Source organism: Primulina eburnea, chromosome 12 (genome assembly GCF_022965805.1).
Source record: "Primulina eburnea isolate SZY01 chromosome 12, ASM2296580v1, whole genome shotgun sequence".
Classification (NCBI taxonomy): domain Eukaryota; kingdom Viridiplantae; phylum Streptophyta; class Magnoliopsida; order Lamiales; family Gesneriaceae; genus Primulina; species Primulina eburnea.
In genome coordinates this window covers 1,257,577-1,272,666 of record NC_133112.1, presented here as the reverse complement: position 1 = coordinate 1,272,666, position 15,090 = coordinate 1,257,577, and the positions used below count along the sequence as shown (strand labels likewise).

At 33.9% G+C, this 15,090-nt stretch overlaps 2 protein-coding genes across 2 annotated transcripts; one reads left to right on the top strand and one right to left on the bottom strand.

Moving 5' to 3' along the window:
- Positions 1–760: 760 nt before the first annotated feature.
- Positions 761–4,129, bottom strand: LOC140808162 (wall-associated receptor kinase-like 14). The gene is made up of 3 exons (XM_073165209.1): positions 3,089–4,129; positions 2,181–2,258; positions 761–2,085 (listed from the first exon to the last, which is right to left on the bottom strand). The coding sequence occupies exons 1-3, from the start codon at positions 3,804–3,806 to the stop codon at positions 851–853; spliced, it is 2,031 nt and encodes a 676-aa protein (XP_073021310.1). The 5' UTR covers positions 3,807–4,129; the 3' UTR covers positions 761–850.
- A 7,912-nt stretch (positions 4,130–12,041) lies between these two features.
- Positions 12,042–13,723, top strand: LOC140808249 (protein JINGUBANG-like). Its single transcript, XM_073165323.1, has one exon. The coding sequence runs from the start codon at positions 12,199–12,201 to the stop codon at positions 13,537–13,539; it is 1,341 nt and encodes a 446-aa protein (XP_073021424.1). The 5' UTR covers positions 12,042–12,198; the 3' UTR covers positions 13,540–13,723.
- The last annotated feature ends 1,367 nt before the right edge of the window (positions 13,724–15,090 follow it).

Here is a 15,090-nt window from a genome sequence, read left to right as displayed (position 1 = left end):
TAAGGATAATATAAAACATGTATGGAGGACATCTTTTTATGACAACATCTCTCTGAAAACTAAAGCTAAGCGCATTTATCAACACGTTTTAAAAATGCAATAACATCACAGAGATATTTTTCAGCACTATGAATGATTAAAATCATATCGTCCCAAGAATGATATTTTTTAAAAAAATAATTAAAAATAAAACCACGATAATTGCTTTATTATCGATTTATGTGCCGACCTGTAGCATATTTGGTTCCTTCCAATGAAGGAATATCATCAACAAATGGGCACACTTTGATTAGATAAGAGATGTCATTTTGTGCTTACAAAGACGAAAGGTATTGTATCGATGTCGCAGTCCAAATGGCCTCCACATTTTGACATAAATTTATGTGAGACGGTCTCACGGATCGTATTTGTGAGACAGATCTCTTATTTGGGTCACCCATAAAAAAGTATTATTTTCATGCTAAAAATATTACTTTTTATTGTGAATATGGATAGGGTTAACCCATCTCACGGATTATGATCTGTGAGACGATCTCACATGAGACTCACTCGCAATTTTTGCCGTGGGGACGACAGTTTTCTTCACCGGTTAATTTCCTATTCGTGGCATGTGTTCGTGGGAATTTTGAAATTATTTATTGGAACCTTTACATTTTTCTTATTTTAATATACATACGTGATACGTCCATAGTTATATATTACGTTTAACGATGGCATGCAATTTCTTCATTAACATAAAATCATATACTAAATTCCAGAATTTCAATTTGCTATATCTATTCAAATTAATTTAAATTAACTCCCTTATCATATAATATACACGAGTTCCTTCAAAATATGATCAAATTGTTCACCTTTTGAAATGATTCAGCAAACTATTTGATGAAGGCGAGCTCTGATCATCACTTTGCCAAGAATCCTGAACTGAAACTGGAGAAAAATCTGCAACAGTATCCGATGAATTCGTGCTACTCATGAATGGACCGCTGCAACTCAATTCCTGCTTCAAACTCATCTGTTTTTCGCTTGAATTGGAAGGAGATGAACATGAAGATGTATCATCTAATGAATTTGGCCATTTACTCAGCCTAATCTGTTCCAATTCTATGGCAACTTCCATCATAGAAGGCCTCATATCCCTGTGAAACGACAGGCATCTGAATGCCAGTTCAGCCACTTTGTGCACCGATGAAACTGTCCAGTTATCCAAGTTTAGTTTGAGGGACGTGTCGATTATCTCGCTTAGACAGCCTCTTCCAATCCTGTCTAAAGCTAATGCAGCCAGATTTACTTCATTCTGAGGGCGACTGAAATCCACAGCTCTCAGAGCTGTTATGATCTCGATAAGAACGACTCCAAAACTATATACATCACTCTTATCGGATAAATGAAAATCCTGATGATACTGAGGATCGAGATACCCGGGGGTGCCCTGAGGGGCAGTTGAGATGTGGGATGACTCGATCATACCTAATCTAGAAAGCCCAAAGTCCCCTACTTTGGACTTGTAGTTGTAGTCTAGGAGTATGTTGCTTGATTTTATATCCCTATGATAAATAGGTGGGTGCATTGCATTATGAAGATAGGAAATAGCCTGAGCTGTTTCCGATGCAATAGTTAAACGAACTGGCCATGGAAGCCCATTGCCCTTTTCTCTTTGGAGATGCTGGGATAAGGTTCCATTAGGCATGAATTCATAAACAAGAATCTGCTCTTCATCTTCGATGGAGCAACCAAGGAGCCGGACTAGGTTCGGATGGCTTACTGAGGATAGGAGTTTGATCTCGTTTATGACTTGTTCAGTGATGTCTGCATCTCTGCGTTTGATCCTCTTGATGGCGACCCATTCCTCGTTCAGTTTACCCGAGTAAACGGTTCCATAGGCCCCGTTCCCAAGCCTTCTTTTCTCAGAGAAGGAATCCGCGGCTTTCTCGATTTCTTTGTATGGGTGAATAGGAATGATAATCCCGGCACTTTTGCAAAGATGGCGGCTTTTTCTGCTTCTGCTTCTCAGTTTGGATCTTTTCCGAATGAAACAGAAGATGAGTCCGAAGACGGTCATTAGTGAAGCACCTGCAGCTACTCCTGAAATTGCAAAAGCCGACCAAACGTTAATTTTGAAAAACGATCTTTTTAACAACTTTTACATCCAAACGCACTCTAATTCAGTGATTCATTACCTCCAACCAGAACTCCAATTCTTGTTGTTCCGCCGCATCTGCCGTTCATGTACTTTGATGGATTGCAACCTAATGATTCTGTTTGTGTACATAAGGTTAAGATCCAACAAATTATGAATAAATTTTCTAACAACGTTAACAAAGTCCTGAAAATAGGTCCTCAATCACATGATGAGTGATTGTTCATGGCGGGAAATTTCGATCCTTTTATAAGAATAAGATACAATGATCCATGTTTGATCAAGCATGTCAAATCCACAATAGACACCACATAAAACAGAAATCTCGTCAAACATGAACCCTTCATATGTTAGGCAGTGCCCTAACAGCTGGGATCCTTCAGGCATAATTGCCAGACGATTTGTGGGACTTGTTCGTGGTATAGTTTAAACCAAAACTTTATAAAAATATGATTGTTTCCACCACGGAATGATGGAAGAAAATTTTGGCACATCAGGCTACATAGTGGGTGACTCTGACCAATTATGCAACCAAAATGAAAGAAAGCTAATCCAACTTTCGGATACGATAAAATTTATAATGCGAACTATGATTATGCTTTTCTTAATTGGTCCACTTGAACCATTTTTAATATATTAAAACCTCATATGTTATATTTTTTTCTAAAAATTTAACCAACTATCTAATTGCTTTATCGATTGAAATTCTCATCATAGATTCTGACAACATTAATAAAAATAGCCTTCTTTATAGAGCTCATAACTAAATGCAAATTTTAAGAATTTGTGGTTGCCGCATTTATAAATTTTTATTAGTTTACTAACATAAAATGTTCATTATATTGTGATTTCAAATAAGAATATTGTTGGAAAAAACTAAATCAAGAATCAAATGAAAAAAAAAAGTAAAAGTAAAATGAAGAGACGAAAAGAGATGCTGAACTTTACCTTTCCAGCAACCCAATCCGTCCATGAATCCGTCTCCGGCGAACCCCTCGGCGCATTGGCACCTGTAACCCGGTGGATTCCCTTCAACGGGCGTCGACTTTATCCGAACGCACCTCGCATTCTCAGCACACTTACATCGTCCCAGAATCCACCACTCCAGTTTCACAATCTGCACGTCCAACGACACGGAAGAACTGTTCCCGAAAGACTCCATCGAGATCGCCGAGAACAGAGACCTACAACTTGTCCTCCTCAACTTCTCATAATTTATGAACGAGCTCCGATTGTCCTCCTCCGAGTAGCAGCTTATGCTATCGTTCCTCGCATTACAATTGAGCAGCTCGAAGTGGGTCTGCACCATCGTCGTTGGGATGAAGCACGAGCTACGCAGTCCGCTGCAGTTACGCAGGAGTAGCGCGTTGTGTGACGTTGGTGCGTAGTTTGGTGTAAAAAGGCTGCGCAGCGCCTCCACAGGTCGATCGCAAGTCGCCGGAATTGTGACCAGGATGGTGTCTGATGTGACGGATTGAACCGGGAAACCATCGGCGAGGACTTTTCCGTTTGAGCTGCAGTTTAGTTGGATTTTGCAGCCGGCTGAGAAGCCGAAGGGGAAATGAAGTTGCTGGCCGCCGCATTTTTGGTTGCACGAGGCTAAAATACATGGAACAATTGACAGAACAAATCCGAGCAACTGTACGAGGTTGATTCTTGTTCTCATTTTCAAGAATCAGGAAAATGCATGGATTTATGAACTAGTGTTGTTGTTTTTTAAAGGGGTAAAAGAATTTAATGACGTTTTTTGAAGGGGTAAAAGAATTTAATGTCATTTTTGTCTGAAAATGAGGGATTCAAGATGAGATCGAGCAAATTGGTTGACGGTTCGAATCAAGATTTTGACGGTGATGGAAATGGAAACAGATTGAAAAAGATGAGAACAAATGATTAATGATCGAGGAAATATGTTTACTTGGAGATGGTTTTTCTTCCTTGTACACCTCCCTTTCATCTTCTTTTCAAACTATCATGCTGAAAATTGTTTGGTTCTTGTGATACAATTTTGTTGCATATCTATAATATATATATGTAATATGTAATATATATATATATAAACTGGATTTTGATAATTTGTTTTTCTTCTATGTTCAATATTGAAGACAAAATTTATTTTATTTATAACTAAAAAACAATCATAAACAATCATAAAGGACCGAAAACATTCAAATTAATTATTATTATTCTTTTCTATGAAATTGTATTTTAGACAGCCTAATTATTAAATTAGATTAGGTTATGATTGATTATTAATTTGCAAATGTATCGAGTGAGTGGTGGATGGCTCCAAAAGTCAATCACTTCGCCTGTATTTTAGCTCAATTGTCAACTAGGTTGAGGTCTCGCCTGAGCTGGTCCCATTAATTAGAAATTAGTTGGTGCGATACTCGGGATATATAATTACCTCTACACCTACGATAAAAATACAAAAAAATAACTTACATAATATTAATAACATTTTAGATCTCATTTTTTTAAAACATGCATAAAACCACATGCAAAGAAAGTAAATATACTTGAGTTTTTATAACACAGAGGTTAAACATTTCTTCAAATTTATTTTGTTAACATTCCTTTCTTGGTAATATTAGAGTTTTTACGACTTAAAAACTTTTAAAGGGCTTCTAGCTTCACAAATTATACCAAATCGGATCATGGAAGTGTTGTTTAAAATAGAGTAGACAATCTGAAAACAGAAAGTAGGAATGAAACGAAATTATGCATCATATCGAAACATTCGGGTTTTAGGTATATTAAAATACTATCATTTAAGGTTTTATTTGCCATCACTTCTCAAATTTTGCTCGAGTTTTATCAGCAAATTACTCCCAAAATACAACAAACTTTTCAACACAATATCCAGCAAAAATGTTGAGTTGCATAACTTATATATGAATCTGTAGAGTTTCTAGAAAATTGTGGCTTTTCATGATTCAGTGTGTTCTCATCAAACGATACAATCGTTACAAGACATATTTTTATTTGAATATCTGAAAAGAGAGGCATTTATGGATGAAACGATCCAACCAAGAGACATAAAGATAGAACAGAAAGCTGAGTTCGGACACCTGGAAATATCAGGCAGAAAGCACAACGTAGGTGCTCTCAATAATAGTCCTCACTTGAAATGATTAAAATGTTCATTTTTAACTCAAGAAGCTTGGTAACAATTGTAGTTCATGTATTTGATCAAGATAAGACTTTGTATCAGTCATGACAAATTCAAGATATTTCAAGATAAGAAATTTTTTTATACCTTCCTTTTCAGTCTTGTGCTTATACTCGAGTGCATTCCAAATTTTCATGGGAGATTATGGATGAAATGATTCAACTAAGAAACACCAAGATACAAGAAAGTACATAAAACTGGGTTGGATGCTGCTTGGAAAGCGTAGCACGGGTGCCTCCAAAACGGGTGCCCCTACGCTGCAGCTTAGGTCTGGAAACTCCCGCACATGTTAATTTCATCCTATATGTAGGAGCACTACCCCATTATACAATCAAGAGCCCAAATTTAGCCACACGGAGAAGGAAGTGCGGGTGCACACAAAACCGGACGTCCCCTGCCAGAGCCGTACCTTTTATAAGGTCAACCAAGCGGTTGTCTCAGGACCCGACCCAATAAAAGACCCTTTATATACAAAAATATATATATATATATATATTATATGGTATTTGTTCTTTAACTCACTCCACATCTCAACCCTGATTTTTGTTCTCATTCTACAAATAAAGTTTACGGTCCCCTACTTCTATTAAGCTTGAAGGTAAGTAATTTTCTTCATAAATTATGTTTATTTCCATTTCAAATATTCTTTATAAGTACATATTTATATTTATATTTGTAGATTAATCTATCAAAGGATACTCACTGAAAATGAAATTTATTTGTGATATGGGCATTATAATGTGCTTAGAGATCATATTAATTAAATATATAACTAAAGCACATATCGCATTATTTAAATTCTTTAATGAGTTTTATATAAATTTAATACGCGACTTGTGTAATTAATAAGTGGATAGTCTAAGGAAATAATATAAATTGTGAATAGAGTTTGAATGTGTGGACCCTTGAAAGATGAAATTCATTGTTTTTTGGGATTTCTTTGTACTTTCATTTTTTGATTTGTTATTTCGACTCAAATAATTCTTTGATTTTGTAGTTTCTACGATCATAGAGACTAAAAGTGTAGTTTCTACAAGAATTATATTCGATCAACAATATCGCAAGATAGACTAAATGAGCCAACTATGTTGTCGATTGAGAAAGAAATGTCTTACAATTGGATTATACAGATTTGATAAATATTTTCGTCTCTAAGAAACTAGACGAGTAGTATTTATGTAGTTATTTTAAATATTTATTGAGTTGTTATTGATGTAATATATTGATTTTGATATATTTATGTATTTATTAGTATATTTGTTATTTGCGAATTGAATTATTGATGTAACATTGATTTTGATATATTTATTAGTATATTTGTTATTTGCGAATTGAATTATTGATGTAATATATTGATTTTGATATATTTATGTATTTATTAGTATATTTGTTATTTGCGAATTGAATTTTATATTTATTACTGCAATAAGAGGCCTCATTTCTCAATTCTCGTTTCAGATCTCATTCAACACAAGTACATTTCTGTCCCTGCGCACCGACTTTACAATCTCTTACATGAAGACTTCCTTTTCAAATATTTTAAAAAATTATTAAACTAAATAATATTTTATGTAGCAATTGTTGATTATCATCCCCTATACAAGATTGTAGGCATGTGGATTCAGTGCAAAATCGTTCTTTTTGTCAAATTTGTTGCTTCACGGGAGTAAACATCTCAGGAAATTCCGCATATTAAAAACTTTATTAATTAATTTCAAATTCGGTCGATATGCCAACGTAAGAAATTTGAAAGTCGTTAAAATGTGGGATCCATTTCCTCATATTATATATCCCCAACACGCTTACCAGTTACTAAATCATAATTGTTGTACACATCAAATATTTTACATATTAATGAATCGTTTATAATCCCAGTGTAATTGTGGTGCATTTTAAATAATTTATTATTTTACATCTTTAACTAATCTCCTTGAATTTTCAATGAAAGAAGTGCGAGTTAAAATGTCAAAAAGAAATAGTAATATGTAGAAAAATTATTTTTGGGAGATGCTAAAAAAGCTTCACTAAAAATCAGCAACTCTCTTTTTTTATGGCAAAAACTTGTGTGAGACGATCTCACGAGTCGTATTTTATGAGACGGATATCTTATTTGGGTAATCCATGAAAAAATATTATTTTTTATGCTGAGAGTATTATTTTTTATTGTGAATATCGATAATGTTGACGTGTCTCACAGATAAAGATTCGTGAGATCGTCTCACAAGATGTGAGACCTACTCCTCTTTTATTATAAATAAATAAAGTATTGGTAAATAAATACACGTATATAATGCATGTCCACCAATAATGTGTTTAAAATTAAAAAAAAAATAGGAAAACCATTCTTTTTGAAAAAAATTAAATTTAAAAAATTATATAAAGTCCTAAGTGTGAATACGCAAGTCATTCGTTGTCGTAACCGATCGATTCTCATTTACATGTCCATATTGCTTTGCCAAATCGCACGACCCTGCACGGCATTCCATGTAGTTAGTTGATTATAAGTTTTGGCATAAAACGTATATGTATTATATGAAAAATATGATTATTAAATTAAGAGGTGAAATTTGCAAATATAAAAATAAAATATGTTTTTTTTTCTTATTTTACTATTTTTAAAAAACGGTTACTTGTTCAATCTATCATGGAAAATCCAAACACACATATAAACCTAGTTTCTGATACTATTTGTTATCTGCATACATCAGGCTGATATTTTTTTTTTAAAAGTAGAAATATATATCCTTCTTAGAGATATCGTTTATTTAAAGTAAACTAATGTATCCGTGTACGATATATATTCAAATATAGTTAATATCATAATAATAAAAAAATAATGAAAGATCATAATACAATTGAAAGTATTGTATTTAATTGAGATTATATTGTAATTATAAAATTAATGAGAAACTAGACTATGATGTGAAATAATGAAATAAAACGAAAAAACGGATTTTTTTATATGAAAAAGGACAAAACGTCAATCATTACATATTTCTGTCTATTGTATAAGGATTATTAATAAACAATAATAGTGTTTCTCGTGAAAATTACGGGGTGTATCAAGAACGTGATCGTACCAAATGTGAAATAATCTGACTCCTTTGACCAACGTTATAGGTCTCGATTCGTTCACTTCTAACTCCTTTGAAATGGTTCCATAAACACAAAATGAGGAATATGACAAAATTACGGGAGGAATCCATTAACAACATCAAATATAATTATGTTATTATTAACTTGATCAACATTTTACAAGAAAGTTGAAGGAATATGTAAAAAATTCAAATACTTGACCGCTGAAAATTGAAATAAACAAGCATTAAATTGGTAGAATTCTGCAGAGCTTTGTTGTAACTTTTGTTGGATGTGTTGTTGTTGTTGTTTTTTGTTTTTTGTTTCCTGATTATTCCTTCTGCTTTTTTTGTTCAACTCCGCATTTTAGTTTAGGTTGTATTCCACGATGACTGGTCGCATCGTTCTTTTCTTGCGCCAACGCAATTGTTTTGGGCTTTCATCTGTTGGATTTTTGCTTGTGAGCTTCTAAGTTTTTGTGGACTTCTTGGATTATTTTTCAGTTGTCGAAATTCTCCGTTAGATGTTACATCAATTGTGGTGTAGCAAGATGAACTTATCTCAACATGACATACTTGGATTCAAAAGCAAATGATAAGGAAAAAATCTAGTAATAATAAAAAAATAAAAAAAATTACCCAATGAATAGTGAAGAAGTTGGGCTGCAGATTCCGACATCATAAGTAAAACAAAAAATTTCTTTGTCGGATACAAATTATAATAGAGCCCAAAACAAAATGTTTTCTTTGTTATGGTATATATCAAAGAGACATAGACTAATCAGAATACTAATAAGCGGATCGATGACAGATATCACCTTGTAGATTTTGTTCAGGGAAACCGAGTATAGAATTGGATATCCAATCTGCTTACTATGTAAAATATTTATTTGAACCAATAAGATTTGGTAAGATTGTTGATTTTACTTTGAATTTGGATTTTTTGTTTCCAACTTGACCCTTAACTTTAAAAAAGGGAAGAGGATTATTACAAGTTTTACGTATAATTCTTTCAAAAAACAAGATAGATAGATATGTTGCTATACCCTTTCCAATTTTCGAGGGGTCTCTGTGTATACAACTGATTGTTGAGAAAATACATCTTGCAATCCAGATGAAATAGGCCTATACATACAAGTCTACGTATAATGAGTTGGGCCTAGACATCGTTGAAACCTTTGCGGTGCATATACAGTGAAGGAAATATTTTAATTTCAATTCGGTTATTCGTATTTTGTTTTGTTTTGTTTTGGCCAAAAATAGAGCATTCAATAAGGGGTTGAGCCCAACTCGTTAACCAAATTAAAAGTGTTGGTTATAAAATTCCCATCTATTTAAAGGCGGGGCCACCCTCACTGGTCGCTGGCCTAAGACCGAATAGGCCAGCGGGTCAGGAATTTTTTGTGATAAAGTGAAATTTGAGTATTTGTTGTGATAATTACTTTAGTTAATATGTAGAGGTGTGAAATCAATAATTTAGAATTTTTATTTTGAAATGATTAAATTCATTTAATTATATATTTTTAATTTTTTTATGAGTGGCCCGCACTGGCATACCTAACCGGCTAACCCGCAACACACTTTGGATTGGACTGAGTTGAGGAATTTTGAACCCGTCAGAAAACAGGTTTTTGATGATCTGGCTTGACCTGTGTCGGGTCGGTTCACTTGACAAATATAATCAAAAGTCACTAATTCCATCGAATATTGTTTATTTTACATCGATGTTCTCCAGCGCAGCACTTTATTCAAAATGAGAGGAAAGTTTGTTGTATAATGTGCATAACATAAGTTCTATTGCTGCTATATTAGCATGTATGAGATTATCAACGACAAACAATGTTTCAAGGATTTGATCCGAAAAAAGACCAAAACAAAAATATAACATTATTGAATGAAAATCAAATATCGACAAATTCATGATGGAAGGATCGGGGAAGCCTGTAGTCATTTGATTGGTTGATTGTCATCTAGAGTAAAGTCGCTCAAGTATAGCGTCACTGGACTCTTCTCTATGGTGGCACATGTGCATTCCCGCTACAATCGATTTCCTTGATCAAGGCGAGACAAGATAAGATGGGAACATTTCCTGGAATTGTCCACTTTCCTTGAATGGCCAAATGCCAATGACCCCAAAGTGACTTAATTTGTCCAAAAACACTAAACCTTCCCAAAAAAATGCAAGGAGTTTCCGATGCCTTTCATCTCACTAAAAGCAATATCTTTTTTAATCCACAAGCTTATATAAAATGTGCGGAATTTCTCAATCATAACTTGCACGGCTAGAAGTTCTTACTATATAAATAAATATTATATGCAATGAACTCGACTCGGGTAATTGATTCACTTATTACCTTCTTACACATATATTATATTTAATTCCGTGGTTGGAAATGTTTATTGTATTAATTTATCGTATACCTTAATATATTCACATACATTTAAAATATAATAAATATAAGATAAAGTCATTGATTGGTTTGATAATTACATCATAGGTGTAGATTACTTACCGAGACACTAGGGAATATTGTTTGCGACCCTTGAGTTGAGCTGTGTATTATTTTAAGCTCTATACCCCCATCATTGGACATGAATCGAATATACACACGCGTAAAATGAAACATTAATTAATGTGTATCTTTCTAAAATAAATGATGATATCGACTTATCTGACACATATGTTGGTATGCATTAGAAAAAAATCGATTACTACTTTTAAGATTGGGACTTGGGTTTAACTCAATCCCAAAAACTAGCTCAAGAGGAAGGATTGTTAATTAAAGCCCATATATACAACTCTCAGGTTATTTATTCAACCGATTTAGGACAACTAACACACCCTCTCAAGCTCAAGAAAGACCATCTGGAGCGTGAAGTTTACAAATTACTCAATTATGGCTGAACGAGTGACTCAACTATGGGCAGTCCAACACATATCGTTAGAACATGAACTCTGATACCATGTTAAGATGAGAAATTGGATCTAACTCAACCCAAAAACTAACTCAGAAAATTGCAAATGAATTCAATCATACATCAATTCACTGGGATAGCCAGGTTCATTGAACTGGGTTGGATCAAGTATTTTGCTTTCTAAGTGGTCATAACATAATCTGATTTAATGATCATTGACAAACAAAAGTAATTAATAAAGGAGGCAGAATAATTCAACGATAAAAAATTTAAACATAACGATGAAAATATTCAAAAAAAAAAATTATTTCCATAAATATTTTAAATTTACTAAAAATATGATAATCGATGAAGATAATACTAGAAAAAAAAGCGGCCCTTTAAAACCTGACAAGCGTTCAATATATATAATATATTCATAAGATTTTAGAATTTAAAATAAAAATATCTGGAGTGTTTTAAAAAGGGCGGTTCCCTTATTTAATTAATTGCCATTTCGTAAATATTTCAATTCGAGCTGATTCTATTCATTTGGTTAGTGTGTACCTGATCCAATTCCATTCTAAAATTGAAGATAAAATCAAAGTAATATTTTTTTTATCAAGACAAATATATATAGAGTAATATATTTATTTAATTACTTAGTTTACAGTTTGACTAAGGAGCAAGGACAGATGTCAGAACCCAATTACACGCTTCATTTGATTTTTCTTATTTTTGCCTTTAAATTCCGTTTGCATTCGCTAAAAGTTCTCCCATTCACTCCGCACCTCCTCTTCTTTGGAATTTTTTCATCGAGTTTCTTATTATTTATTCATTCTATCGATCTTGTTCTTATTCAATTCTCAAAAAAATATGCAACTTTTGTTAAATAATCACAAAAATAGGACGGATTTGGAATGACGGGAGGAGAAAAAAGGTATACAATAACGTTGGAGGGAAGCAACAACAAGCTTTCAAACAATTCTTTATCCTCCTCGGCGGAAGTTGATCATTTCGCCACACGGAATAGCAACTTGTCCACCTATGAGACCAGCCAACTCAGCTGCGAGGGATCACCCACGATGGCGTCTCCATGGAACCAAACCTCCCCATGCGCCAGATCCCCATGGACCTCTAACTTCTCCCGAAACCTGTCTCAGAATGTTTCTCAAAATGGCCTTATTTGCTCCCTCGTCAGAGAAGAAGGCCACATATATTCCCTAGCTGCCAAGGATGGCACACTATACACGGGTTCAGACAGCAAGAACATCCGAGTTTGGAAAAATATGCAAGTATTCTCGGCCTTCAAATCCAACAGTGGCCTTGTCAAAGCCATTATCATCTGCGGGAACACGATTTACACTGGTCATCAGGATGGAAAGGTTCGTGTGTGGAAGATTAATCCCAAGGATCCAAGCATGCACAAGCAATCAGGCACTTTCCCTGCATTCTTTGACATCTTCAAAGCCTCGATCAGGCCGAAAAATTATGTGGAGGTAAAGCGTAATCGATCCACCATCTGGATAAAGCATGCCGATGCCATTTCTTGCCTGAGCATGAATCAAGAAAAAGGGCTACTGTATTCAGCTTCATGGGACGGAACTTTCAAAGTTTGGAGAGTGAAGGACTCGAAATGCCTCGAATCAGTGAAGGCGCACGACGATGCTGTGAATTCAGTCGTTTCAAGTATCCAAGGAATAGTGTATTCCGGCTCGGCCAACGGCACGGTGAAAGTATGGAAACGAGAACAGAAAGGTAAGGTGGTGAGGCATGTTTTAAGTCAGACTCTGCTCCGCCAAGAATCTGCTGTCACTGCTCTGGCTGTAAATGATACGGGTTCAGTTGTGTATTGCGGGTCCTCCGATGGGATAGTGAATTTCTGGGAGATGGAGAAGGAACTGTCACACAGTGGAGTACTTAAAGGGCACAAACTGGCAGTGCTCTGCCTCGCAGTGGCGGGGAATTTAGTCTTCAGCGGGTCTGCCGATAAGACCATATGTGTGTGGCGGAGGGAAGGGGTGGTGCATAGGTGCCTGTCGGTCTTGACGGGACACACAGGGCCGGTGAAGTGCTTGGCCATTGAGGAGGATTCTTCCGTGGCTGGAGATCGGAAGTGGTTGGTGTATAGTGGGAGTCTCGATAAATCTGTGAAGGTGTGGAACGTGTCGGAAACGGCACCGGATTTGCAGCGGAGGACTTTGATACAGAAGATTAATGGGAATTTTGATTGGGAATCAATACCATCAGCCAAGTATTGAAATATATATATAGTTTACGCGATCTTGTAAAATTTAAGAGGATTAGATATTCTCCGTATAGACGTGGTTGGAGAACTTTTTGTTTGCACTTTATGGAACAAGATCTGTGACAGCTTATGTAAATTATGAGTTAACTATGTTGGAGTTTAGTGTTTGGAGGACATCGAATAAATATCTCGTAATCCGAATAATACTATTTTTAATACTATATGCTGCCATATTGTTTATGAGAAATAATATATATATATATATATATATATATATATATATATTCTGGAGATATATATATGTATATTCTGGAGATATATCTATATATATATATATAATATATATATATATATATATATATATATATATATATATATATTCTGGAGACGAGTTTACGCTCGTTCATTTGTTTTTGTAATGTTCCAGGAAAAATGTACACCCTGCATTACTAATTTTATGTCTTGTTAAAATAATATCGTAGCACAAGTTATGCCCACATATAGGAAACACGTAAGATCCAAGTCATGTCATACAAATTAAAAATATTTTTTAGGTTGAAAAAGACGGTAATAGGATCCGAAATTTTGACAATCTTATGTGACATTTAATTTATGGATATGTATTGATCATGGAAATTTTTGACTAATTAATTACGAATTTTGTAAGAAGATTTTTTTTTCCATAAATTTTAACCTAAGATGTAATTGAATGAAGAGGACAGTTAATATAAAAAATTTAGAAATTTTTAGAATGAGGAATTTTTAACTAACTAGTTATGAAAAAAGGCTTTTTTACTTCGGATATTATCTGAAGTAATATGGTAGTTAAGTACCGAAGTATATGGACGTGAAGTAATAGATGTACCTTTTACTTCGCATAATACCCGAAGTTGTAGTATTGAAAAATACCGAAGTCATTTCCCGGTTTTGGGAGGAAAACCGGTCCGGAATTGGACCGGTGCCGAAGTAATAAATGTGTTTTACTTCGTCGATTATAGTGAATAATGAAGTAGTATATTATATATAACTTCATCTTAATTATTATTTAGCGACGTAATTTATAATATTTTACTTCATTATTTTCAATTAATAGAAGAATTAATTCAGCTGAAATACTTCGTAATTATGTATTTTAATGAAGTAATACATTCAAACAACCTCACAATTTATCCTATTTGTTGAAGTAAATTTATTCTATAACTCCAGCATTTATCCTATTTGTTGAAGTATTTTATATTATGTTACTTCACAAGTAACATTTAGTGACGAAGTAATAATTATATTTTACTTCATTGATTATAGTGAATAACAAAGTAATATATTATATATAACTTCATCTTATATGATAGTATTTCACAATTATCATTTAGTGACGAAGTAATTAGTTCTAAATACTTCAGTAATTAATATTTTGGTGAAGTAATTGCGCAAAACAACTTCGTTTGTACAGAATACATAATTGCAATAAATGACTTAATACACTATTATAATTAAATTCATAAATTATCCATCTAAAAATAATTAATAACCACGAATCCGTAATTACATATTCATCAATCCACAA